Source organism: Callorhinus ursinus, unplaced genomic scaffold, assembly GCF_003265705.2.
Source record: "Callorhinus ursinus isolate GAN/ISIS: 27379988/994484 unplaced genomic scaffold, GSC_fseal_2.0 scaffold18, whole genome shotgun sequence".
In the NCBI taxonomy this organism is placed as follows: Eukaryota; Metazoa; Chordata; class Mammalia; order Carnivora; family Otariidae; genus Callorhinus; species Callorhinus ursinus.
In genome coordinates this window covers 13,769,748-13,795,854 of record NW_027397080.1, presented here as the reverse complement: position 1 = coordinate 13,795,854, position 26,107 = coordinate 13,769,748, and the positions used below count along the sequence as shown (strand labels likewise).

At 55.8% G+C, this 26,107-nt stretch overlaps 1 protein-coding gene across 1 annotated transcript; it reads right to left on the bottom strand.

The window, feature by feature from the left end:
- Positions 1 to 556: 556 nt before the first annotated feature.
- LAPTM5 (lysosomal protein transmembrane 5) lies at positions 557 to 25,819 on the bottom strand. Its single transcript, XM_025856392.2, has 8 exons — positions 25,651 to 25,819; positions 9,745 to 9,838; positions 9,016 to 9,092; positions 7,288 to 7,419; positions 6,479 to 6,601; positions 5,189 to 5,284; positions 3,244 to 3,336; positions 557 to 1,965 (listed from the first exon to the last, which is right to left on the bottom strand). The coding sequence occupies exons 1-8, from the start codon at positions 25,735 to 25,737 to the stop codon at positions 1,876 to 1,878; spliced, it is 792 nt and encodes a 263-aa protein (XP_025712177.1). The 5' UTR covers positions 25,738 to 25,819; the 3' UTR covers positions 557 to 1,875.
- Positions 25,820 to 26,107: the final 288 nt, after the last annotated feature.

The window sequence follows — 26,107 nt, the reverse complement described above, 5'->3', positions numbered from 1 at the left end:
CTCGCCAGGCTCCCCATCCCCACGTGCAGCCACACTGACCTACCTACCCCAGCTCCTCTCCCCATCTCTGCAGGGGCCCTCTGCATACTTCCCCCCCTTTGCTTACCGCTGCCCGCTCATCCTTCCAACTCAGCTTGGTGAAGGGTCCTCCAAGAAGCCTTTGCTGACTGTAGGGGTCTCTGGGACTTTCCTTATCGTGGTGTTGGCCACGGGCTATCATAATCACTTATGGATCTGTCTTCCCCCTCTCCAGACTGCGGGTAACTGGAGGCAAGTCTGACCCATTACAGTCACCCCCCATATCCAGCACAGGACCTGGCTCCAGGTAGGCACTCTCCAGGTGAGTAGGCTTCACACCTTCTCAGGGGAAACATCCGGGTACTTATGTGGTCCATGACTTGGGATCAGAAACAGTGCTGGGTCACCCCCCATGAGTTTCTGGACTGAATAAATGCTGTGTGTGGGTGTGGGTGTGTGTGTGTGTTCACGTTTTTCGGGAAATGGATGCAGAGCTCCCAGCCCTGCCTACACATTTTAAGAACCACATCAGCCAAAGTGAAGCGTGGTGCTGCTTTATTGAAACTTCTTCCCCGTCACACACAAAGCAATTAAACAAGGGAGTGCTGGCGGGGAGCCTCTTACACAGCCCTCTGCCTCTGAACCCCCCTCTCAGACCCCAGAGAACCTGCCTCCATAGCCCTATTATCTCTGCCTCGGGATCAGCTCCCTCAGGAACCCCAGCCCACAGGGAAACAGGCAAAAGAGGGGGTGTTGAGACCCGAACCTTCCCTTCTGCCACCACCGCCATGAGCGCCCACAAAGAGTTTGCCTGCTTTGATTGAACTAACACGTGGATTTAGTCCCGCCAGCAGACCTGCCTGATGTCAGGGCTAAATTGCTGCTTAAGCACAAGCATTGGGCAGGACACAGATGCCTCTGCCCGAATTGGCGACAGATGGGGCCACCGCTGCAGGACGGTGGCAGCTCGCTGCCGGACACGACCGCGCCGGAGGCCGCCCTTGTCGCGGACCCCACCGCTGCGCAACTACGCTGACCATGTGTGGCCGACTGTTGCTGATGATTGTCTGTCTTCAGCAAAAACAACTGTGCGTTTGTCAGTACAGTTGGATGATGGGGACTACTGTTATTTCCTGGAAGTAGCTGCTGGATGACGTTCGGCAACTGCCCGAATTTTCGTTTGAACTAACAATCACTCAGCCCCTTGGAAGTACCAGATTGACCGGAGTGGGCAACCAGGTATTGGATTCAAATAAAGGGAACGGTTTGGGGCTAATTTGATTTTTATTGTTATTATTAAATTTTATCCCTGCTTTGAATCGACTGGTGGTTGGCTGTCCATAATTGCTGAACCCAGCAATTTGAAGAAATCAGACGTATGTATTTAGTGGGAAGGACCCAGGGACGATGACTTGGCCGCATTGTCCTGGGAAGGGACAACCGTCTAAAACCAATGCAACGGACTGTGGCGGTCTGACTAAACTGGTTCCCTGCACGGAGAAGTGTGCTTTTCATTTCTGGCCACATGGTCACACGGGTCAAGTTGCAAGTTGTTTAACCAAACCCACTGAATTGGGAACGACGAACGGTTTAAACAAATGTTGGGGCTGATCACAATAAGCCGAGGGCTGTTGGACCGAATGTCCAAGAGACTCAAGAAGTCTTTTGACCTGAAGTTGACCCAGTTGTGAGCATCTCCCAGGCCCCATGGGAAAAGCAGGCCAGCGAGGGGGACACAAGCAGGTTGTCCTGAGGTCAGCCGGGTGGTTCACCCCGGCTGCAGGGGCCACCAAAGCAGAGAAGCGGATTGCGAGACAGCTCCGCCCCTCCCAGCACGGGGCTGGGGCCTGGCAGGTGTCACACCTCTGAGTAGGGAGGTGGTGCCGGGCCCCCATCTGGACTCTTGTACGGTAGAGAAAGGGCTTCCTCGTAGGATGGCAGGACCACCTGGGAACAAGAGAGATGGGGACTGAGGACCAGCCAGAAGGAACCAGATCCCAACCTGGAGTCAAGGAGCTCCAGCCCCCATCTCTGGCAAAATGGATGATGGTGATGACCAGCACACCTTGGGTACTTCCTCCGCTAGACATTGCATGCCGGAGACAGATGCAGTGTCTATTGCTTTAGGGGACAGACTTGCCTCTGCCTGTCCAGTTTCAAGCCCCCTTATGGTGTTAATGATGCACCATTTTCCCTGGGAAAACATTCTCCATCCACATGCTTTCAGAAGACTTGGTCCCACCCCTCATATCCGGAGTGGGACATGCGATCTGAGTGTGACCACTCAAAGTAGAACTTCAACCTCCCTGGCTAATATCATTGGTCTGGGGACAGGCTTGTGACCCAAGCTGGTCCCTCAGACATGCTCCTGGGCCTTTCTGCTGGGGTTGCTGAGAGGGTGGGATGTCAATCTAGGGGTTTTGGCAGCCATTTTGCCACCCTGAGGAAAGGGTGGCCTGAAAATGGAGCCCACACTGAGGAAAGCAGAGTCAAGAGATGGAGAGGATGAGATCACATCCAGATGTCACAACTCAGCCAGCCTCCGTGAGCCAGCCCTACAATGGACCTTCAGGTTCTGGGAGTTAATAAATTCCCTTTTTTCACATAAGTCAGATTGAGCTGGGTTTCTGCCACTTGCAACTAAAAGTGTCTTGACTAATACAATCCCCATTTTACAGATGAGGAAAGTGACACCAGAAATTTAAACCAGCTGCACTTTTCCCATCATGTGTCTAATGAGCTGCTTCTAAGTGCACCTCATCTCTCTGCCTAGAAGGCCCCTTCCCCTTTCCCAGCTAACTTGTATCAACTTGCAGTCTAAGACTTGATCAAGTGTCACCCGTTCCAGGAAGCCTTCCCTGATACCCCAGATGAGGCCAGGTACCAACTCCATGCTCCCATTTCCCCCATGCTTCATGCTTCATTGCACTCAGATCTCTGTGTCTGGATTCTCTGTGGGCTCTACACTTCCCTAGGAAGGGGTGGCATCTCAGTTTTCTTTGCACCCCCAGAGTTGGATACAAAGCCAACAGAGAGTAAGAGGCAGAAAATGGTGAGTGCATGAAGGAATAGAATCCTAGACTATCAGAGCCGAAAGAGATCTTCACATTTCTTCCGGTCCCATCATCTCACAAGGGGAAAACCGCAACCCAGGGAGGGAGAGAGACCTTCCCCCGCTGACCCAGGGAGTGGCAGGGCTGGGACTTGACCCCCCACGGGGCTCACCTTCTGCAGCATCTTGGAGCAGCTCCTCTCCTCAGCTGAGTTCATGTACTTCATGAATTTGTAGCATCTCCACACGCACTTGAACATGTAGACCTGAGAAACAGCCAGATCAGACCATGCTTTGCTGACCGTTCTCACTGCCCCGGCAGGCCTGGGACAGATGCTGGGCACTTCCTGGGCAGCCCCAGATCAGCCCAGAAGGCAGCATCTGGCTGGTCCTGGTGGAGGGGCACCTCACCTGCTGGTCCCAGGTGTTCTGAGGATTGCTCTTTCCACTAACTTGCGCAGAAGGGGGCTCTGGGGAGCTTCTGCCCCCCCCCACCAGCCTCCCTGGCAATGGTCCTGCAAATCGTCCTTCTCCACCCCCTTGGGCCTGGAAGCTCACTACCTCCTGAGATGGCCGGTGATGTTTCTCTTAACGGTGGATATAAGCACTGGGGGGGTTTTCAGGGTGGGGAGTGAAGCCCCCAGGGACCTGTTCAAGGAACAATAGCCAATAGGTCTCTCTCTGCCCCCAAACTGCCTCCTAAGTAAGGAGAGTGGGTCCTGTCTCCCAGAAGTTCTCTTGTTTTATGGAACCCCCATGATGGGGACGCAGGTGGCAGGAATAAATAAAATGAATTATAAAAGAATGAAGTAGGAGGCAGGTGGAGGAGGGTGGCCAATGAGGCAGAGTGAGGAACAGAGAGAGAACTCCCCGCAAGGAGGATAAAGAACTGGAGGGGTGTGGGAGACAGCTACGCGGTGGGCCTTGGGGAGTCGCTCTCCAGGAGGGTGTATGACGTCAACCCCTCCCCGCCCCCCCGCACTGGCTCCCCTAAGCCTTCAGGAAAGTTCTCACTGCACTTCACGGAAGCCCTTGTGCTAGGCCCCTCCTTTGAGGGAAGGCTCAGAGGAGGGAAGTTCCGTTTGCAGGCTGACATTAGGTGATGGCATGAGGCTGCCCAGGGCCGCCAGTAAAAGGAGGCAGTGACGTCCAGCTACACCCACACACAGAAAGACTGGGAGGAAATGGGCCCAGGTATCAGGAGCACTGGTCTCCGAGTGGTGGTGGGTGGTGAGCTGATTGCCTTCTTTCTGCTCATATGTAGTTTCCAAATTTCTACAATGATCCTATGTTACTTTCACAATCAGAAAAGAACACTCTTGAAAGCCCTTCTTTCTGCTGAGTCGACATCAGCCTCCCCGGGGCTTTGGGATTCAGGCTCCAGTGCTGGCCTCTAGAATCCCCATGAGCATCGTTTGGGTATTTGGAGACCCCTTGAGTCACCTCTTTCCAAGCTGAATTGCCCTGGTTTCCTTGACTCCCTCAGATGGCAGAGGGTTAACACTCCCCAGTCTATCATAGCTCTCTAAGAGTGGAGACCTGACATGGGACTCTATCTTCTGGGCCTGACCACCTCAGAGAAGAATAAAACCATTCCCCTCCCTCGTTTACATCACCGTACCTCTAGTAATATGACCTCAGGACCCATCTACATTTTGGTGCCTGAATCATATAAAGCTGTGACAGGGGCAAAACAATATTAATTCTGTCCCTTTCACAGATGAGACCCAAGGCCCAGAAAGAAATGACTCGAAAGGCAACCACACAAAGCTAGCAAGGGGAGAGTTGGGACTCATATCCAAGACTTTCTGGTCTGATTTGAGACAAAACAGCTCCTCCTTCCCTGGATCAGGGTGTCTCTGGGTTGCACATTAAGTCCCTGACACCTGAACGCAAGTGGTCTTCACAGATCCCCTCCCTCTCAATGGGGTGTCCCCAAGGATCTCAAGTGGGGTCCAAGGAGCTGGTGTGGGAGGGCTGGAGGAAGGAGCCAAGAGCAGGGAGGGCAGCAGAAGAAGACAGTGGAAGACTTCCCTGCCTCCTAACAGTCTGCTACGGAAGGGCCTAGCTAGCGTGGGCTCCCCACCCTTCCCGGAGCCATGCTAGGGGGCCTCTCACCTTCAGGATGAGGACAGTGATGAAGGCGATGGAGAAAATGATCATCATCTTGATGAACTGGCTGTGAGCCACACCCTCCTGGCTGGGGAGGTAATTCTGCAACAGATTTGGAGGCTGCATCAGTGCCTCTGTCCGCAAGAAACTCTTCCAGCCTCCACACGTGGAAGGATGACACAGCCACTGTCCTGGCTGACCCCTGCCAGGGCCCTAGGAGGCCGGCACTACCTACCATCAGCCCCCTGTGACAGGCGAGCAAACCAAGGGAAGCTGGCGCAGCGGACAACCACCCAGTTGGCTCTTACCTGGCTGGAGCCCCTGGCCCCCAGCCCCCAGCTGCAGTGGGCCCTTCTCTAGAGGCTAGGCTCACTGACAGAAGCACCCAGTCCTGACACACGTGGGAGGCACACCCCAGCCATGCCAGCAAGCCATCTTGGGAGTGGGCCCTCCAGACCAAGTCAAGCCCTTGGCATCCACAGCCCCAGCCCCATCTCTGCGGGCACCTCATGAGAGACGCTGAGTGTGAATGACCCAGCTGAGCCACTCCCACATTCCGGGTCCTCAGAAACAGTGTGAGATAGCAACTGTGTATTGTTTCAAGTCACTACGCTTGGGGATAACTCTGATTTTCATTGATTCAAGAATCTCATCATGCCTTAAGAGTGTATATAGAATTGAAACATGAACGTCACAAAATCATTTACTATATGGCCACAATAATCTCTAGTGTTGAGAATGAGATTGTGGGTTGTGTTCAGTTTCTGTTGTGCTTATGCACACTTTGGAGTGAAATATTAAATCCAACATTAAACCAAAACATGGGATTATATAGAAGACAATGCAAAAGGCCAAGCTATTTTATCATTGATCAAGGGATGTAGATGGAGGACCTGGAGAAGTCAGACAGTCCTCTTTAGTTTTATGGTGTAGTGCACTAAAATTGTGCAGAGAAGCCTCGGGGCCATCCTGAGATGTGTTGAGTGCCCCTTTCTCCATTCATAAAAAAATGGACATCATTTCTGCAACGCAATTCACAGACTAGGGCTCCCTCTGGGATCGGGCAAGGCCGTCCCCAAAGTCACACGTCTGTCTGGCTTCTTCCTTTTGCCTCACATGCTCCTCCCTCTCTTTTTCAAGTGTCTTCCCGAGAGCGCTCCCTCAATCAATCATTTACACAAGAATCCTCCTCCACCTCTAGGGCACCCAGCCTAAGCACAGAGGCACAGAGAGGGGAAGCAGCTCGCTCAGGGCCACACAGCCCGTGATGGGGGCGGGTGCCTGGCCCATACTCACCATGTGGTTCATGGCCTTGAAGTTGAGATAAGTGGGTACTTCCATGTAGGAGCTGCAGAGGGTCAAGATGCTCAGGCAGAAGTCAAGCAGCTGCAGGGTCATCAGTGGGACCTTGGAGGGGCTCTTGGGAGGGCAAAGGCAGGAGGAGGGAGACAAACCAGCAATGAAACCCTAAGCCAGAGATCCCCAGGCTATTCAAGAGACAGTCAGCCAGAGACACTGGGGACTTTCCAACCCACAGGACCCAGAAAGAAATGGATACCCAATTTTTAGACATTCCCGCTGAGGGCTGGTAGCAGGACCTGGCCTCCGACCAGGGTCTCCTCATGCCCAGCCCGGGGCCAGCAACTCAGTCTCTTCTAGGACAACAGTTAAGGAAAGTCTGAAAAGTAACTTTTGGGGAGCCGAGTCAGGGATTGGCACCTCCGTCACGGGCATCTGCCCTGTGGATGTTCATCTTTGGCTTTAATCAACTTTCTCTTCCTTCTTTACTTGGTTACAAAGGAGGGACAAAGCAGGGGCTGGGCACGGAAATGGGCACACGCCCTTCCCTGTAGTGTAAACTCACACGTGGCTGGTATTTGCCGAGTGCCCACAACGTGTCGACCACCCTGTATACACTGTCCTTACTTCATAACCGTAACACATGGGGATGGTGAGCCGTTGCAGGCACATTTTACAGAGCAAGAAAGTTGGCGTGATTTGATGGGGCTCGGGCTCATCAACGAGGGAGGGGCCCAGGGGACAGAGCCCCTGCCACCTCCCCAGGCTGGCTGGCTGCAGGACGTGGGGCAGGGCTGGGTACTCACAACCCGGCTGCTACGGGAGGCAAACTTGAGGTAGGCAGGCAACTCGATGTAGGAGCCCAGCAGGGTGAGCAGACACAACAGGAAGTCCATGATTTGCAGGGACAGGAAGGGCAGCAGGTACTTCTCCCGGTTCTAGAAGACAGGACCAGCACTGTCAGGGAGTCCCCCGCAGCCTGGGGCCCCCACGCGCCCCCCTCCCCGGCAGCTCCCTTCCCTCCCTAGGTAATATGGCCCTTCCCCAAATCATGCCCTCTTGGCTGGGCCAAGGTCGTTCCACATGGACCCACATGCCTTCCCCTGAGGGAGGTTCTGGGACGGGGAGAAGGTAAGACTCAGGCCCCAAGTGCCAGGCATCTTGGTGTCCCAGGAGACAGGGAGAAGTGTCCCCATCTGCAGAGATAAGTGCTCCCAGGCCTCCAGAAGCAGAGTTTCAAGAACCCAACCAGGAAGGGCTTTGTGTCCATTTTACAGATGAGAAGGCATCAAAGAGGACTTCCTAGAGGTGGGGCCGCCGAGGCCAGGTCTGGAAAGAACCACCAGGGAAATGGGCAGGGTACTGGAGACAGAAGGGCCAACATGAGCAAAGGTCCAGTGGGTGGGGGGAGGGGGGAAGCTCGCACAGCTTCAGGTGGGACCCTCCTCTGTCTGGACCACTCTTGGGGTGTTCGGTCATGGTCAGAGGCCCTGGGAGGCCGAGGCTGAAGTCCCTCTCCTTCAACTTCAAGCAAGTGACTACTGTGACCAGTGTGAGTGCACACGAACCCGCCGTTGGGGACAAAATCACAGAAGAGGTGGTTTTGTGGTTTCTCACGTGGCTGTCTCAAATCACTCGGGAGGCAGCCAGAATAGTTGAGACTCAATCTCAGGGTCTTCTGGGACGCCCCGGTCCACTTTTCCAGCTGGACCATGCCCGTCTCTGCACGAGCACCCGGGACCCGCCCTGCACAAGGTACAATCACTCCCTGGGGCACAGAGCTTCCGAAGGGTGCTGTTAGCGGAGGGGGTGGTGGGGGCAGTGCAGGCAAGGTGGGCACATTCCAAAGCGGCCCCCCATCCTTCCTTGCCCCACTCTGCTGGCCTGCGAGTGCCAGGCCACTGGCTCCCCGGGGAGGATGCTCTTGCTGGGTCCTGCTCCAGGGGCTGTGTGGTGAGGCCCTGGCTTCCTGCCCCCCCCCGGGGCCAAGGGACAGACTGGTTCTTCTTCACAGACGGCTGAGCCACAGCCTGTCTCTCTCTCTCTCTCTTTCTCTCTCACCAGCTAGCTGGGTGGAACTGAGCCAGATGCTCGCCTAGCTCTGGTTCCTCTCACTGATTACGAAACCCACTGCTTTCTCCCCTCTCCCCACGCCTCGAAATGACCCTTCCTCTTTTCTCTATCAACATTCCCTGCTTGCATTTGCAGCTTCCAAGCATGTGGGTCACCGGCTAGTACAACCAAAGTACCCGTGTGCACACCCCCACCCATGGAGGCTATGCGTTAGTAGGGAACCAAGGCCTCCAGCTGGAGAAGCCTGGTATGGAAACGAGCCTTTCCAAACTGTAAGCAAGCATGAAGATCTCTAGGGTGCAGGGGGCGGAGTCTCCCACATTACCCACCTCCCACCCTCTTGGCAGCCAAGGCTGCCCACCCAGTGGGTGTGACTAGGAGGGGGGGCAGGAGGGTAGCTGGGGCTCCTGGCCAGCTCCCAGGTCCTGACTCCCATTCCCCTCCCCCGATCAAGCCCTCACCTTGATCACTCCGATCAGCAGGCTCAAGCTGATGACGAAGAGCATGGTGATGAGCAGGAAGCTGGAGATCAGGTTGGCTGAAAGGCAAGGGAGAGCAGTGAAGGGCCCAGAGGTGCCCCCAGGACCCCCACGCAGGTTCCAAGGACCACATTTTGGGAACCACTGCTGTGGGGGCTATGACAGTGAGGAGCAAGCCCAGGCCCTGCCCTCCTGCTGTTCTCAGTCTTGGGGGACTACAAAGAGAGCAAACAGAACATTTCGGGTAACACGGGATGCAGGGTGGGAGGATGGCTTGGGTCTGCTTTAGCCAGAGGGAGGCTGGGGAAAGCTTCTGAGGAGTCAGCGTGCGAGCCAAGTGACAAGGAGTCCAGGCAGCTGAGACGGGGCTGAGCTCCGTGTGGTCGGCACAGCAGGAGCAGGGAGCGAGGGGGTGCTTCGAGACGGAGTCAGAGGGGCCAGAGGGGTGGGATCCCACCATGGGGAGTTTCTGTCTTACTCCAGGGTGGTGGGCAGCCTGCTGTCACCTTCCTAAGCTGGTTAGGTTTGCAAAGCATCCTTCTCTCTGCTCTCACACCTAGAGACTTGGATGGGGACAGGTCTCCATTTGCAGAGGAAAGACCTGTGGCTCAGAAGGGAAGAGGCAGGGCGTCAAACCCCAGCCAGTCTGCCCAGATCCAGGGCCCCTCCCCACACCTGCCCCTCCCACTCCCGAGTCCCCCCAGGACCTACCGAGCCTGAGGTAGCCCGTCTGCCACACCTTGCAGGACGCCTTGCCATGGACCACCTCCACGGAGTGCTCGATGAACAGCAACACACTCATGATCTGGGGGCACACAGAACATCCATCAGTGGGGTCTGCACAGCTCCACCCTTGCCCCCTCCCACCCTGGTGACGGGGCAGTCCGGGGGGGTGGGGGGCCTCTGTAAGGAGGCTCCTGGAGGAGACAGCCGGAAGGCTGGGTCCATGGAGCATCCTGGATAAAGTGTGGCCTGTACAGATAGACGGCTCAAGCTCCTTCTCCCTTTTCCCAGCGGTGTGGGCTTGGGCAAGTTACTCAGCCTCTCTATGCCTCAGTTTTCCCATCTGTAAAATGATAGTGCCTGTAGCTACCTAAGAAGGTTATTATGAGGAGTAAGTGAGGACATCCCAGGAGAGCTGGGTCTCAATAAAACAACAACTGTGGCTACTGAAGGTCAAGGTTGGGGGACCTGAGGGCTCCCATCAGTAACTGGATCCCTCTTCTGCACCCCCTTTTTCACCAACAGGCTTTGGGCACTATAGGATCTCAGTCACAGCATCTGAGCATCACAGAGCCTCAGGTTCCTGGAATTATCCACATAGGCCTGCCAGCACCTGATCCGTGACTCCCCGGGGAGCCCTGCCAATCCTATCCCCCATGACGCCACAATTTCTCCATCTGCAAAATGCAGATAATAATACCTGTAGTGGGGCCACATGGAATAATTCATTTAAAGTACCTATGCTCACTATTATGATTGCTATTATCCCCACTGGACTGTAGGTTCCAGGCAGGGAAGGCTTATGTCTCTCTTGTTCACTGCTCTAGCTACTGTACTGGATGGATGGATGGATGGATGGATGGATGGATGGATGGATGGACAAATGAATGGACCCCATCCAAATCTGATGAGCCTGAGTGTTGTGGCCCTGGTGACAACTGGAGTCTAGCCACAAAACTGAAGTGTGAAAGGACCTTGGAGGTCACCTTGCCTGTGCCCTCCGCCATCCAACACAAGACTCCTGTGCCATGCAGCCTCTGTTTAAATACTTCCAGCCAGGGGAACTTACAGTCTTCTGTGTGTCCATGTCCTTGCAGCAAGCCTTCTGCCCTTCCCCCACCACTGCACACAATTCTCCAGGAACCATCTGCCCACACTGAGAATCACAAGACTATCTCCTCCCTTGTAATGGATGCCCTACCTCTTTTAATATGGCCTAAGTTTACATTGGCTTTCTGGGTGGTCCTGCACTAGTAACTCATGCTTAGCTGACAGGCAACCAAATACCTACCATCTGTTTTCCCCTTGCTGACTGTGTGGGGTTTTTTTAGCTCAGACACAGGTCTCAATTTGTCTTCCTGCCACATTACAGTCTGTTCAGGGGGCAGCACAGAAGAGTGATGAAGAGCTGAGCTCCAGAGTCAGACAGAGATGGATTTGAATCCAGGTCAGTATGTGACCTTGGGCAAGTCATTTCACCTCTGAGTTTTGTCATCTGGAAACTGGCAACCACTGGATTTAGTAAGGAACAAACTGCACTGTATTTGCAAAGCCCTGAGCTAGGGGCCTACAGTGGGTGCTCAGCAAACATAATCTGCTTTTGGCTGCTGTGAGCTTACATGGGGTGATGGAATGTACCAGGAGCAGGTGCTGGGGAGTGGACAGCAAGCTCGCTCAAGCTGCCCCCTCCTGTGGCAGGGTGAACCAAAAAAGGCTTTGTTTCACCAAAAAGGTTGAGAGCAGCCCCGAAGGGAAGGCAGATGCTGTGGGGGCTGTGGCTGGCGCCCACGGGAAAGAGCCCCAAGAGAGAAAAGCCGCTTCCTCAGCCCCTGAAGCCTGGGGGCTCCAGGCCCTGCCCTCCCCAATTTCACCTTTAATGAGGGAAGGGGGAAGGGAGGCAGATGACAGGTTCATCCAGGACAGGACAGGGCACCCTGAGAGAGGGTGATCTCCCCCCCTGGGGGTGGGTATGCAAGCAGAGCACAGATAAGACGTAGCTGCGCTTAGAAGGGCACATGAGTATCTACCAGGTGTGGCAAGAGAAGACTTCAGCAGTCCCAAGAATCCAGAATTGTCTGAGATCTGGAACGAAGCTCAGAATCAGACAATCCCAAGCTCCAGTTGCTTGAAAGAGCCTCTGCTTGTTTGATAAGCTCAGAGAGGTTAGGTGCAAGGACATACAGCAAGTTGGGGACAAAGTGGAGGCTGGAGTCCAAATCCTCCAGTGGTCTCCTGGCGCCTTTGCACACACCCCACTCCCCAAAACATCTCAGAGTCCCCGCTAGCCCGTACCCCAGAGGCTGTAGGCATTTTGATCATGCACCTATGTCAGTAAAACCTTTTGAACACATCCTCTATATTTCCTTCTTTCAAAATTATATGTATGCGTTACTGTTCTGGTTATCATGAACATCCTAACACAAACACAAATGCAGAAGTTAATAAAGAATATAGTTGAAAAATTTGGAAATGCTGATAATACTGTCCTCCTAAGGCCCCAGCAGCCATCTCAGGCATCAGCCCTCTTTGGAGACCAGTGCTGACCCACCGCTGTCCCCAGCCCCTCAGTTCAGGCCCTGAACATCTCTCACAGCCCCACCGCTATGCCCATGACCCTGCCACTAGCACCCCAGCTACCCTCCCCCTACCTCTCCCACCATAGCCTATGATCCTGAGCCGGGGAGAGAAAGGGAGAGGACTTCGTACCCCCTGACCGAGGTGCACTCCCCTCACCATCCTAACAATCCTCCCAAACCCAACGAAAGGGCTGTTCTGAATACTCCCACCCCTGCTGCACACACGAGTGAAGCAAGGCTCAGAGAGGTCCAGTAACTTGTCTGTGGCCTCCAGCCGGTAATGGGTAGGGCCAGGATTCAAGCCCAGGCCAATGGGCCCTGGATTGGATGCCCTCCACTGTCCTTCCTGCACCTCCCAAGCTCCGGCCTCTGCCTGAAGCCTGCCCGCCTTCCCCACCCCCATGCCGCTGCCCCAGCCGATTCAGAGCGGTGCCATCTCTTCCCTCCCCACAGCTTGTTCCCGGAACAGCAGGTGCCAGAAGCAGTCCTCCTTTTGTAAAAACCACCTGGGTTTAAAACCAGGCTCAGCCTTTCCTCCATTTCTACCTTCTCAACAGTCCGGGAAGGGGAGGGAGAGAACTCTGTCCCCATTTGCCAGATGAGAACCCTGAGGCCCGTAGATGGCAGGCACCAGCCCCGAGTCTCAGAGCCAGGCAACCTTAGAATCGGCCTCAGACCCTCTGCTGGGCCCTAACCTTCGGCAGAAGACGCCAGCCTCAATCCGGGAGAAAGACAGGAGTCTCAGCTCCCTAGAAGATGGGATGGAGAGGAACTGACATTTATTGAGTGCCTACTGTGTGCTCAGACCTGCACACACAGGCTTACATCACAGTCTCCCGAAACCCTGCAAGAGAAGCAACACTTCCCCCGTTTTACAGATGAGAAAACAGAGGCTCAGAGAGGAGAACTCACGTGGCCCGGCAGGGATCTGAACCGGGGTGCCCATGCCCTGAGGGTCTGGGGCTCCACCCAGGGCTGAGTAGACCCAGCCCCTGGTCTTGCCAACCATCTGCCCACCCTCCCCAGGCAGTTCTGGACACGCCCTGCTCAGGGACCCAGCAACTGGGGCACGAGGCCACCCACCCTGCCTCTCGGCTCTGTAACCCTAGCCAGTTCGTGGCTCCACCCTGCCCTCAGTTTACCTGCTCTGGTCAATGAGGAGAGGCACCCCCCTTTGCACCCAGGGCCACGGGGATGATTGAACTCCTGCAAACTATGGCATCTCATACCGAGGCCTCCCAGGGTGACCCACCCAGAGCTGGGCCCTGCTCATCAGAAGGCCCTCACCGGTCCACCCACGTCCCTAACCAAGAGCCTTTGTAGTTCTGGGAAAGTACCTGGCTTACCTGCAGTGCATGCTGGGAGAGGCCCGGAGGCCCCTAGGTTCCAGATGTCCCAGGTCCCTGGCCCTCACCTGCCCCTCACCTCACCCCCATCCCTGCCGGTACCCACTGGGACAGAGAGCTGCTTTCTCCTGTGACCCACGACCTCCCGGGACAGGACAGGGCTCTTCTCCTCCCACGAGCCCGGGAGACAACAGCCACTACCCCCCTACCCCCACCAGCACAGTGTCTCTCACTGCCTTCCCTCTTCAGCAGCGGGGTCGTGCAGAGTAGAGCTAGGGTGTGTGGCTCGGGTAGTCCTGGGCCCAACCAAAGCTCTGTGCCCCTGAGCAAGCCACTGACCTCTCCGAGCCTGTCTCCTCATCTGGGAAATGGGGACAATAACCAGACCTGCCTCGTAGGGCTGCTGTTGGGTCAAATGACACGGTCGCACAGAGCCAGGCATACAGCAAGTGCTCCATAAACGAACACGATAGGCAGCGTTCATTAATCTGTGTAAGTATTCAGTCACTCCTTCTGTTTGTTCACCCAGTAAATACCCTCGGGGCACATAGTGGCTCCAGGCCCTGTCCAACAAAGCCACTGACCCTGGCCTGGCCTGAAGGTGTCACGGTCCCCAGGGGAAACCACCAGTGACCGGTGTGTTCAGAGTCACAACAAGGGACATGCAGAGGGCTACAGGTCCCTGATGAGGGAGTGATCACTACCATCTGGAAGACTCGGGGAGGGTTTCACAAATAGGAAAAGTTTGAACAGGGTTTTGAAGGATAAGTAAGAGTTTCCCAACAGAGAAGAGAAAAAAGGCATCCCAGGAAGAAGGAACACCGTACGCGGAGGCCCAGAGGCTGGCAGGGCAGATCCAGGGAAACCCGTGGGCGGGAATGCCTCGCCCTGAGGGAGGGGATGTTACCAGGGCCCAAGTGAGACCCAGGGAGATGCAGTGACCAGCCCAAGTTCACACAGGAAGTCTGCTGCAGAACCAGAGTCAGCTTCGGTCCTGACACGGAGCCGGGGCTGACGCGACAAGACCACACTGGTGCTGACCACGCTCAGCCCACCCTGCCGTCACCCCGCTCTCCATTCCCCTTTTGTACCTCTTCCTTCTGCTTCCTCCTGCTTTCGGTTCCCATTCCCATCCCCAGCCTGTCCCTTCTTTCTCAGTAACAAACACAACCTCCCAAAGCTCAGCAATGGGGGAAGTGGCCAGAAAGCCGGGAGAATTTCTTTGGGTTGCCTGGTGGTTCTGAGGAGCGACCAACAGCTTGAGCCGAACTAGAGGCAGCAGCATCAGGGACGGTGGGAGGAACGGGGGCGCTAGTGAATACGGCCGGGCCAGAACGGCGGCGGTGCCCTGGCTGAACATCGTGGGCAAGGTGCTGGCCGGCTGGGGCTGACAGTGGCTGCCATGCCGGGAGATGGGGGCTGGCTGTCATGCGGCAGGGTTTGGCGTGCTGGCGACTGTAACGATGACGTGGGCAGCAGTAATAGAGGTGACTGTGGCTGAGGCGAGGTGATGGATGGTGATGAACGAAAGCCCAGTGGGCATGCTGGGAAGCGGTAATCGACTGCAGTGGTAAAATGGCCATGACGTTGCTGCTGACAGCGACATCTTGATAGGAGGGCGGTGACGACAATCGTGGTTGACAGTGGTGGAGACAAGAACGCCCCGATTCTGGGGCTCAAACACCACTCTCCAGTCCGGGAAGGTGGGCCACCCTCTCGGAGCCCCAGGGGCTCGGGACCCACCCTCTCAGAAGCAGGCGGGCAGAGCCCCACCCTCTGAGATGCCAGGGGGCACCCTTTACTGAGACCCACTCCGTGGTGAGCACCTGCTAGGTGCCAGCCAGTGCAGGGCCCTCTGCTAGCCCTCCACTTCATGTGCTCCTGGCAAATCTATGAGGTCAGGCCGTTCCCCCCGCTTACATCGGAGGAGAGCAGGGGCCTGGGTGTGACTCGGCAGAGGTTGCACAAGGAGCCAGGCCCGGGCACGACCTCAACCCTTTCCCAACAGATAATTCAGTTTGCAAAACGGGAAGTGGGTCCCAAGTGCGCACCCCTTCCTGACCCCCCCCCTTTCCAGGACTGCTCCACCCTGACCCTGTGTCCTCCGGCTCTGGTGGCCTAGCGACCCAAGGGCTGCTGCACATTTAAACCATTATCGTCATCATCGTCTCATCATCACACCCTCCCTGAAGCTCAGCCGCCCACCCTGTTTTCCCTGGGGGCCCCTGGCTTGTCTGGGAGGAGGATGGGAGAAGAGAACGAGATGCATCAGCGTCAAGAGGAAGCTCTCCTCCCCCACCCCCTCCTCTGCCACCCCATGCTTCCTGTGGAGGCTTATCAAGGCAACTGGGTGGGGACCATTCCCCCACAGCATCGTTTCCCCAGCCAACCCCGGATATCATCTGCCGGGCCCTCCTGGAGGAGCCCAGGCTCAGCTGCAGCCCCTGCCGGGCTGCCCTGCCCCAGAGCCACGCCCCCGACCCCGACCCACACGGAGGCTGCTCCTCCCTCCCACCCCCGCCCGCTCCACCATTCACTGAGCCCTCCACCTGGCCGCTTTACCTCTCCGTGCCCAGTCCCCTCATCCGCAGAGTGGACAGAGGGGTCCACCCCCTCTCGAGGCTGCCTCGAGGAGCCGATGAGGTGGCATGTGTCTGCTACCGAAGACGGACCCACTCAAGAGAGACGCACTGACCAGCAGAAGTGCTTCTGTGTGGACACCAAACCACAAGCCCCCCACGGCCATGGCCTCTCTATTTGTAACAGCCCCAAACTAGAAGCAACCCTCCCGCAGAAGGACAGGCAAATGCAGGGTGATATATTCGCCCCATGAAATACAATGGTGGGCGGTCGGGGCGGGGGGTGAGCTGGCCACACACGGCAACCCAGAGGAAGCTCACCAATACAGTGCTGAGAAAAGGAAACCAGACACAAAGGAGCACCTGCTGTGTAATCTCATTCCTGCCTAGGTCTAGAACCTACGTTGAAAGAGGCCAGTGGGGCGAGGGTGGTGATGAGGAGGGGGCACCCAGGGCCTCTGGGTCTGGTCTCGTCCTATTTCTCAATCTGGGTGGAGGTTACATGGGTGTGTTCACTTTGTAAACAGTTCATCAAGATGTACGCTTGTGATATGTAAATTGCGCATCAAGAAAAGGTTTGCAAAAGTAAAATAAGATAGAGATTAGCAGGCACCTACTACGTGTCAGGAGATCACAAAGATAAATCCGGCTTCCAGGCCTCCAGGCCAGAAGACAGGGTCCACGGGGCCCCAGGAGTTGGGAGTGGGGAGCTGCCCTGGGATGGGGGTGAATTGTGAGAGTTCGGGGTCCAGGACTAGAAGCTTCAGGAAGGCTTCTGAGAAGCAGTTGGTCTTAAAGTTTTCTCCCAAGGGGCAGTGGGATGGGTGTGTCAGGCAGAGGGAAGGGCAGGAGCGAAAGCAAAAGTGGGCGAGCCCCTTGGGGCGCCTGGGTGGCTCAGTCGTTAAGCGTCTGCCTTCGGCTCAGGTCATGGTCCCAGGGTCCTGGGATCGAGCCCCACGTCGGGCTCCCTGATCGGTGGGAAGCCTGCTTCTCCCTCCCCCACTCCCACTGCTTGTGTTCCCTCTCTCGCTGTCTGTCAAGTGAATAAATAAAAATCTTTATTATAAAAAAAAAAAAAGTGGGCGAGCCCCATTCAGGAAACTGCAAGAAGTTTCTCTTGGGGACTGTGACTTGGGGGTCATCCATGTGCCAGGCACCCAGTGGGCCCCCAGGAAATGGTAGCTGCCGTGTGGCTGGGCTGGTGGAAGGATCTAGAAGACATGGGGGAGCCGGTGGTTTCACCGGGGCGTGGCTTCGGGAGCGGCAGAGCCAGGAGAAAGCTCTCCAGGCAGAAAGAACAGCTTGTCCAAAGGCGGGGAGCTCCCAGAGAACGCAATTCAGATGGCGTGTGCCTCGGTTTATCGCCCTGTAGCATACCAAGTGCCATGACGTAAATGAAATCTTTAAAAAGGGGTGGACGGCACCTGGGTGGTTCAGTCACTTAAACGTCTGCCTTCAGCTCGGGTCATGACCCGGGGTTCCTGAGAGCCTGCTTCTACCGCTCCTTCTGCCCCTGCCCCACAGCTTGTGCTCTCTCTTTCTCGCTCAATCTCTCTCTCTCTCAAATAAATAAATAAAATCTTAAAAAAGAAGAAGAAGAAGAAGTGCCATGGCAGGAGCACCACATGGGGAGTAGCTCGCTGTGGCCCGGGCTGCCTGGGCAAGCCAGTGTACCATCCTCAGCGACCCCCCCCCCCAACAAACACACACCCCGGCACGTGACAGCCCACCAAGGCCCGCCCTCTGCCCTCTGCCCTTTCAGACCGGCCCCTAAGAAAGAAGACAGGATGGCAGGACTTTCCGTGAAATTCCTGGCCCAGTGAATCCCAGGGGCTTCTGCCATTCCATGGTTGGGGGGGGGGGGGGGGGTGCCCCTTTGGTGGGGCTCAGGGTCATTCTCCAGGCTTGGCCCAAACCCCCATCATCCTCCACTTCCTGAGCATCTGGGGAAACACCCTGCAACCAAACCATTCCCATAAACCATCAATTCCCTCTTTACCTTCAGAGCAAAGGCCCCCCATGAGGGCTACTGCTATAACCACTGGGCACTCAGCAGAGGCCAGGGCCTCCTCGGGATGCCCGCGGCCCTTCATCCTCACCTCAGCCTTGTGAGGCGAGTTCTGCTATTCCCACTTTCTCCCCATTTTGCAAGTGAAACTGAGACTGTGTCTTTGCATGTAGGCTCCACGTTTCGACGAGCCAGGCCCCTTGGATCTTACAGGTGACCCCTACCCCGTCACTGCCAAGAAGCGTGCCCTCCCCACCACGGTCTGGGCCGCGAGCAAGACCACCAGGCTCTCGTTCTTTATCCACCACAGGCTGCCAAGCTGACTGGCCTCTCCAAGCCTCTTCCCTCTTCTGCCGAATGGAGGCTCCGGTGCTCGCTGCCATTTGTGGGGTACTCATGAGGTGCTGGGTGTGCCTCCACCTGGTTTCCTGTGAGTCTCAGAATGACCCTGCACTTTGGCGTCACTGGCCCCCATTTGCCAGGAGAGGAGATTGAGGCTGGGGGTTGGGGAAGGGCGCCCTGGGCTCACAGCAGGGCTGCAGGCTGGAAGCGCAGGGAGCCAGCACCCTTCCCTGCGCAGCCTCTTGCTCAGCTTCCTGCCTCGTCAAGGTTTCTGGCTTCTGTGGCCCCTTTCCCCATAAGAAACCAGCACAGGCCCCGCAGGGAGCACAGAGTGAAGTCTGGGTTCTGGGTCCACTGCCCTGGGCTCAAAATAAAAGCCTCACTTCCTAGGGGGCTCAGGGTCAGGGTGGTGACCGAGAACCATCAGCTCCCCCGGACTCCACCCTCCAGTGGTGGGGCCCAGTCTGAATGGGAGGACCCCGTCCTCCCAGCTTGTGCCTCCCCTAGCCATGGCGCTCTGACAGCAATGGCTCCTTTCAACCCAGGTGATTCCTGAAGGCTGAGACCACCACCCACATCCCATTCCCAGAAGCCCCTTCCTTCCCTTCCCCTGGGCCTGAGAACAAGGAAGTGGGGAGAGGTGAGGCCCAGCCTGGGGTCTGACCTATCCTCACCCACCTCACAGGGCAAAGACCTCCATCACTCAGCCCTCCAGGCCTGGTGCCACAGGAAATGTTTTACTTTGCCCCCAGGGGACCTTGTGTGCAGGCCCCAGTTGGTCCAGTGGGTCCAACGACCTCCTCAAGTAGCTGTGTGGGCCTCCAACATTTTATAAGTGAGAAGGTGGGGGCGCCTAGGTGGCTCAGTCATTAAGCGTCTGCCTTTGGCTCAGGTCATGATCCCGGGGTCCTGGGATCGAGCCCCGTGTTGGGCTCCCTGCTCGGCGGCAAGCCTGCTTCTCCCTCTCCCACTCCGCCTGCTTGTGTTCCCTCTCTCGCTGTGTCTCTCTCTGCCAAATAAATAAATAAAATCTTTTTTATAAATAAATAAATAAATAAATAAATCAGTTAGAAGGGATGAGCAGTGTAACTCAGTTCCAATTAGGGCCCCTGGGCCCCCTCAACCCCCACCGCCGGCCTCTTCACACCTTCAGAAAGGGCACAGACCACATGGAGGCATCAGGCATGAAGGCAGAGGCTCTAACAGACTTTCATCTGGGGCTTTCCCCACCCGGCAGTTGGGGCCTATTTTTAGGCCCTAAACAGATGAGCTTTCAAAGGTGTGGTCTGCTCCCCCAGCCCACTCTGGGCCCCAGCCGGTAGCCCCTCACTCCAATGGGGCCACATCAGCTCAATACCTCAAAGCAGTCACCCTTGAGGCAGGGACTCCTGGCCCCAGGGAGCAGATGAGGAAACTGAGGCCCAGAAGGCAAAGGTGCCTGCCTGCTCCAGGTTACATCGCAAGGTAGTGATGGAGACAGTGCTGATTTTCAATCCCAAAATGCAACAGAAAGAGAAAAGAGTCCGAGAAGGACAAATCAGGAGGGCTTCCTGGAGGAGGAGGCTTCCTGTGAGCTGGACCATAAAGAAGAAATGAAGACTGGGTGAGGGAAGGGCCTCCCAGACAGGCGGGCCACCCCCAGCCCATGGGCCAGGTAATGAATTCATTTGTTTGTTCACTGGCTCATTCCCCACACCTGTGTGCTGGAAGGGGCGACCCAGGACAAGCCCTACCTCCAGGTGATCTGGAGCAAGCCAGGAACCTTCCTGGCCCCCTGCTTTCTCATCTCTAAAAGGAGAGCATTGGACCAAGGAGAGATCCATCGCTTGGGTTATGGAGCCTGAAAGAAATGAGGAACTCTGTCCAGCCTCCCCGACCACACCTCACAGCCATCCCTCCCTAACCCCCAGCTCTATGAACGTCTCAGTGTTCCTACCAACACAGGGCCTTTCCCTCCCCCAGGCTTTGCTCACCTCCCCAGCAGCCCCAAGCACACGCCGGCTCATCCTTAGCACGCAGGCCTCCTCCAAGAAGCCATTCCTGAATCCCCAGCCTCCACTCCAGGACTGGGCTGAGGCCCCTCATCTGTGTGTCGGCATCGTCCAGCAAAGCCACTATCATGGCTCCCCTCGGGCCTGGAGCCCCCGGAGGCATAGGCCATGGACGTGTCAGGCCCGGACCCTGGCCCAGGGCTCAGCACAGAAAAATGAAGGCAGGCTGGAGAATTTATCTGCATTAAGGACAGACTCCTTTAAATAAGAGAGGTTGCTTTACTTTTTTTGTTTTGCCAATCTAAAAAGTAGTATACTAGAGCAACCAAATAAATAAAGTAGCACTGGATTATAACCCAAAGTGTAAAATAAATATCCATGTGTTTCTACTGATGTAAATAAATAAATCGTGCAGTTTTAGAACAAATAAGGAGGACAGACCAATCTCCCATGAGAAATTCCAAATATCTCAAATATTAGGTAGCTTGTCTGCCCTCAAGAAATAACTCTCCACTCCTTAAGTGACCTTCTTCCAGAAAGGACAGTATGGAGGGTGGGGAGGGGGGAGGGGGGGCAGTGGCGAGAAACCTGACAAACACGATCTTCAAGGTCACCATCAACAGTGATAAGACATGTCAGGAGTCCACACCTTTGATAGGATGTGCTGAGAATGGCCCTTCAACTCTGCCGTCTGCCTCCCAATAATACTTTACCCAAGTCCAACCAAGAGAAAACCATCAGACAAGTCCCATTCGATGAATATTTGACCAAATGTATGACCGGTACTCCTCAAAACTGTCAAGGTCACCCAAAACAGGGAAAATCTGAGAAACTGTCCCAGCCAAGAGGAATGTAAGGAAGCATGAGGAATAAACGTGACATGGTATCCTGGATGGGATCCTGGATGGGATCTTGAGACAGAAAAAAGATGGGAGGAAAAGCTGAGAAGATCTGAATAAAGCATGGGCTTGAGTTAGGGTATTGATGTAGACTCATCAATGTGACAAATGTGCCGTATTAATGTAAGATGCTAACCCCAGGGGAAACCAGGTGAGGATCGTACAGGAACTCTGTACTGTGTTCACAATAGTTCTGTGAATCCAAAACCGTTCTAAAATTAAGGCTACTTTAAAAAGCAGTACATGCTCAGGGCACCTGGATGGCTCAGTCTTTTGACTGACTGCTCTTGATTTTGGCTCCGGTCATGATCTCAGGGTCCTGGGGCCGACAACCCCCAAATAGGGTTCCCTGCTCAGTGCAGAGCCAGCTTAAGATTCTCTCTCCCTCTCCCTCTGCCCTCCCCCCTGCTCGTACTATAAATACATACATACATACATACATACATACATACATGCTTATTGTACCAAATAGAATACAGGAGTGTAGAAAAAATTAGAGCTTTCACAACCCTATAACCAGAGACAGCCAGCAATCAGTCTCCTTCTCTCCTTGGCCTAAAGCAGGTGTAAGCTTTTCATCTAGGCAATGCATTTCTAATGGAATTCTAGGCAGTAGGGGAGTAGCCAGGGAGGGAGATATTTCTGGGCAAAAAGGTCTTCTGGGGATTCCGCCCCCACAGTTGACTTAGGATGTACTTTGGGTTGCCAGACAAGCCAGGGCCAAAGAGGCCAATTTAAAGAAAGTTCTCTGGGGGCACTTGGGTGGCTCAGTTAAACGTCTGTCTTCAGCTCAGGTCATGATCCCGGGGTCCTGAGATACAGCCCCAAGTCGGGGTCCCTACTCAGCTGGGAGTCTGCTTCTCCTTCCTTCTGCCTCTTCCCCGAATCGAATGCTCTCTCTCTCTCAAATAAATAAATAAAATCTTTTAAAAAAAGAGAAAGAAAGAAAGTTGTCTGACTCCCCTACACATGCAAGTTTGAGTCAGAAATCACCCATGACCGAGGAAACCCTCTACAAACCTAACAGGACCTTGAGGGAGGCCCTCCAGCCCTTGGACACAGAAGGGTCCTCCCATAAGAAGGTCCCTGATGACCAATAAAGTGTAACGCTGTCTTAGGACACCAAAGACCCAATTTAGCCCTCCCCAGAGAGGCCGAGGCCAAGTCCAGGAATAGCTCTCAGTGTGCAGTTGTCATCCATGACTGGCTCCAGATGATGACAATCTGGGCCATCGACACATCTGGACAGCAGCTTCTCTTTTTCCAACCAGATGCTAGAGACCCAGCCAGCACACCTGCCACCCAGCGCCTGCCCTTTGTGGGAAGGAACAGAGGCTTCTCCAGACAATGACCCCCCATTGCAACCAACCAAGGACCCCAGAGAGGTACCTGGGCCGGGCATACATCCTCCAGGCTTCTCCCCCATTCTCATGCCTTCTGCTCTAGAACATCCCATGGATCCCCATGGTTCACATTGCAGACAGTGGTTCTCAACTGGGAGTGACTTTGTCCCCAGGGGACATTCGGCAACATCTGGAGATATTTTGGGCTATCACAACCCGGGGGTGCTACCGGCATCTTGTGGATAGAGGCCAACGATGCTGCTAACCATCCTACAATGTGAAGTTCAGTCCCCACGACAAAGAATTCTCCAGCCCCAAATATCAATTGTGTGCTACAACGAAGGTCCACTCTCTTCAGCTTGTCTCTCTGAGCACCTACCACCTCCCGCACCCCAAGCTGAAGCCTCCAGGTTGGTCTGGGTATTGTCCCCTACACAAGCCACTGTCCCTCAGCCTCTACCCTTTGCACACCTGTTCCTCCCCGTCCATACTCCCCACAAGCAAACTCTACACCTCCACCAATGGGCACCACCTCCAAGAAGGCTTCCCTGATCACTTGCCCACACTTTCTCCAGCTCTGTGGGCAGGCACTGATATCACTTCACCACCTACAGGTGAGGACCTCAGACAGTGGGATCAAGAAGAAACCCCGGGGCGCCTGGGTGGCTCAGTTGTTAAGCATCTGCCTTCAGCTCAGGTCATGATCTCAGGGTCCTAGGATCCAGCCCCGCGTCTGGCTCTCTGCTCCATGGGAAGCCTGCTTCTCCCTCTCCCACTCCTCCTGCTTGTGTTCCCTCTCTCGTTATGTCTCTGTCTGTCAAATAAATAAATAAAATCTTAAAAAAAAAAAAAAAGAAACCTCAAGAGTCGCAAAGTCTGGGGTGTGCGGGACAGTGGCCAGGCCCACGCAGCCTGCATATGGACCCGGTCTGGCCAGCACAGGGATTTCTTTTTCACCTTGAATCCATCACCGATACGGAAATAAATCAGAAAATGTGGCATAAAAGCCTGTGTTTCCTGCTTCCCTAGATGTCAGAAGAGCAGCTCCCGGGCCCACATTCCTTGGTAGAAACAATCAGCAGAAGCAGAGACCAGCTTCCAGAACAGACCCAGGACGGGGCCCCCAGGTCAGCGCTGACCGTCTGCCCCACCCCACGAACTTCCGTGACCTTTCTGGCCCGCAAACAGGGGGGAGTTTGAACCCTCTGAACCAGTCCCCGTCCCCACCCGACATCTTTCTAAAGGGAAAACTGAGGCCCAAGAGAAAATTGTCCCAGGTCACACAGGCAGTTAGCAGCAGAGCTGGGGTCAGGGCCCAGGGGCCCACTTCCCAAAGGGACACCTCCGCGTCCATCACTGTCCTTCGGAGAACATTCCACAATCTCAGAGCTTGAAGAGGCCCTAAGGATTTGGTGTGGGGACAGCCAAGGTGCCCTTCACATCTCTCAGGGTCACTCTCACGCTGGCAGGAGCAACGCCCCAAACCCGCATTCTGGGGTCTGACAGCTTGAGTCCGGCTACACGGCCGTGGGCGCTGCATCTGATGCACGCTGATAACAACACGTCCTCTGCATCCGGTGCTGCTGATACGCCTTGTAGATGGGAACTCCCTTGATCCTCTCAGCCACCCTATCAGAGAGGTGGTACTATTTTCGGTGAGGGAACTGGGCTTCAGAGAGGTTAGGTAAGCGGCCCGAGGCTGCACAGCTAGGAAGCGGCGAGGCCAGGATTTGCACACAGGCGTGGATCCAGAGGCTGTGCGCTGACGGCTGAGTTGCACCACCCCTCGGACGTCCAGGCTCTGGCTGCAGCCCTGCCCGCAACAGGAAGCTGATGCAGCCAGGCTTAAGCAGCTTACAGCAGCCCACCACAGAATGCCAGATTTAGGCTAATTTTGAGGAAGCCCTTCTAGGCTCATGAGAGAACTGTTAACCACAGGCCCTGAGTCACCCTAGGAGGAAAGTGCCTGGGTCTGGGGGAGCTGGGTGTGGCTCGGAGCTGGGCGGTGGCGGGATGATCTGGGCAGGACTGAACAGAGACCCCAACTTTCACCCACCGAGACGGAGAGGGGAGCCTCCAGCCCCAAGGGGCTGTGGTTCACCCAGAGTCACTCTGCATTCAGAGAAGACAGAGAGGCTCCACACCGGGGCTGTGCACACCAGCTTCCAAAGGGGAACCGCAGGGCCACTCCTTCTCCAGAGCGTGGGCCAGGCAAGCCATCCTACCCATTAGCACAAGACCTCAAGTTTTCTTTGGTGGAGAGAAGGCGGTGGTGTGCCGAGCTATCCACAAGAGGATCCAGCCCCCTCCCTCCCTGCTAGGAGCACAGGGGAGAGATCCCCACCTTCCTCCCCACCAGCGGCCCAGGCCCCCCACAGGAAGAAGCAGGTCCAACCCCATACCCGGGCAACAGTCCCAGTCCACAGTTCTGCACACATTCCTGCCTTCCACAGCCTTTCCCAGCTGCGTTCCATTTGAACCTTGCGACTGTGATGTTGTCCCATTTCACAGAGGCAGAAACTGAGCCTCGGGGAGACGGTGAGTTCCATTCGCTTGGAATGAGGCCCCTTCTCGCACCCCTGCTACCCTCCGGAGGCGGCTGCAAGGCCCCCTGCCGTTTGACAGAGGGGGAGACTGAGGCCCAGGGCAGGGACGGGATCTGTCCAGGGTCCCAGAGAGAGGTGGTGGGTGGCGGTACTCCCACGGTCGGGGGCGGGGGGGAGGCGTCCGTAGGTCAGGGCCCTCTCTCTTACACACACACACGCACACACAGGCACACACAGCCTCCCCGCGCCTGCCCGCACACTCACCACATGGTAGATGGCCAGGGCAGTGGTGGCGATGCGGACGTTAAAGCAGCAGCAGGTCTGGCGGGTGGCAAGCGCGCGGGGGGCCATGGTGCCGCCGTCCCCTGCTCCTAGGCACTGAGGTGGGGAGCCCAGCGCCCGGAGCAGGGCAGAAAAGGGGAAGCTGCTGGCTGCCCTCCTCACTTCCTTCCTGCCCCTCAGACAGGCAGGGGCCAGCTCGTCACCACGGGGGCGGGGAAGCGGGGACGGGCCACAGCCTGCCTCGAGAGCACTGCAGCTGGCCCTCTGCCACCCCCCCGGGGGGGGGCTTCCCTGGGGAGGGCAGGTGCCGGGACCTCGGGACCCGACCCAGCAGTTTGGTGGGTGAGCAGACGCACACCCTGCTTACGAGCTGCTCCCCATCACTCCTGGAAACAGCGTTACCAAGCCCATTTCCAGACAGAGAAACGGAGGTCCAGAG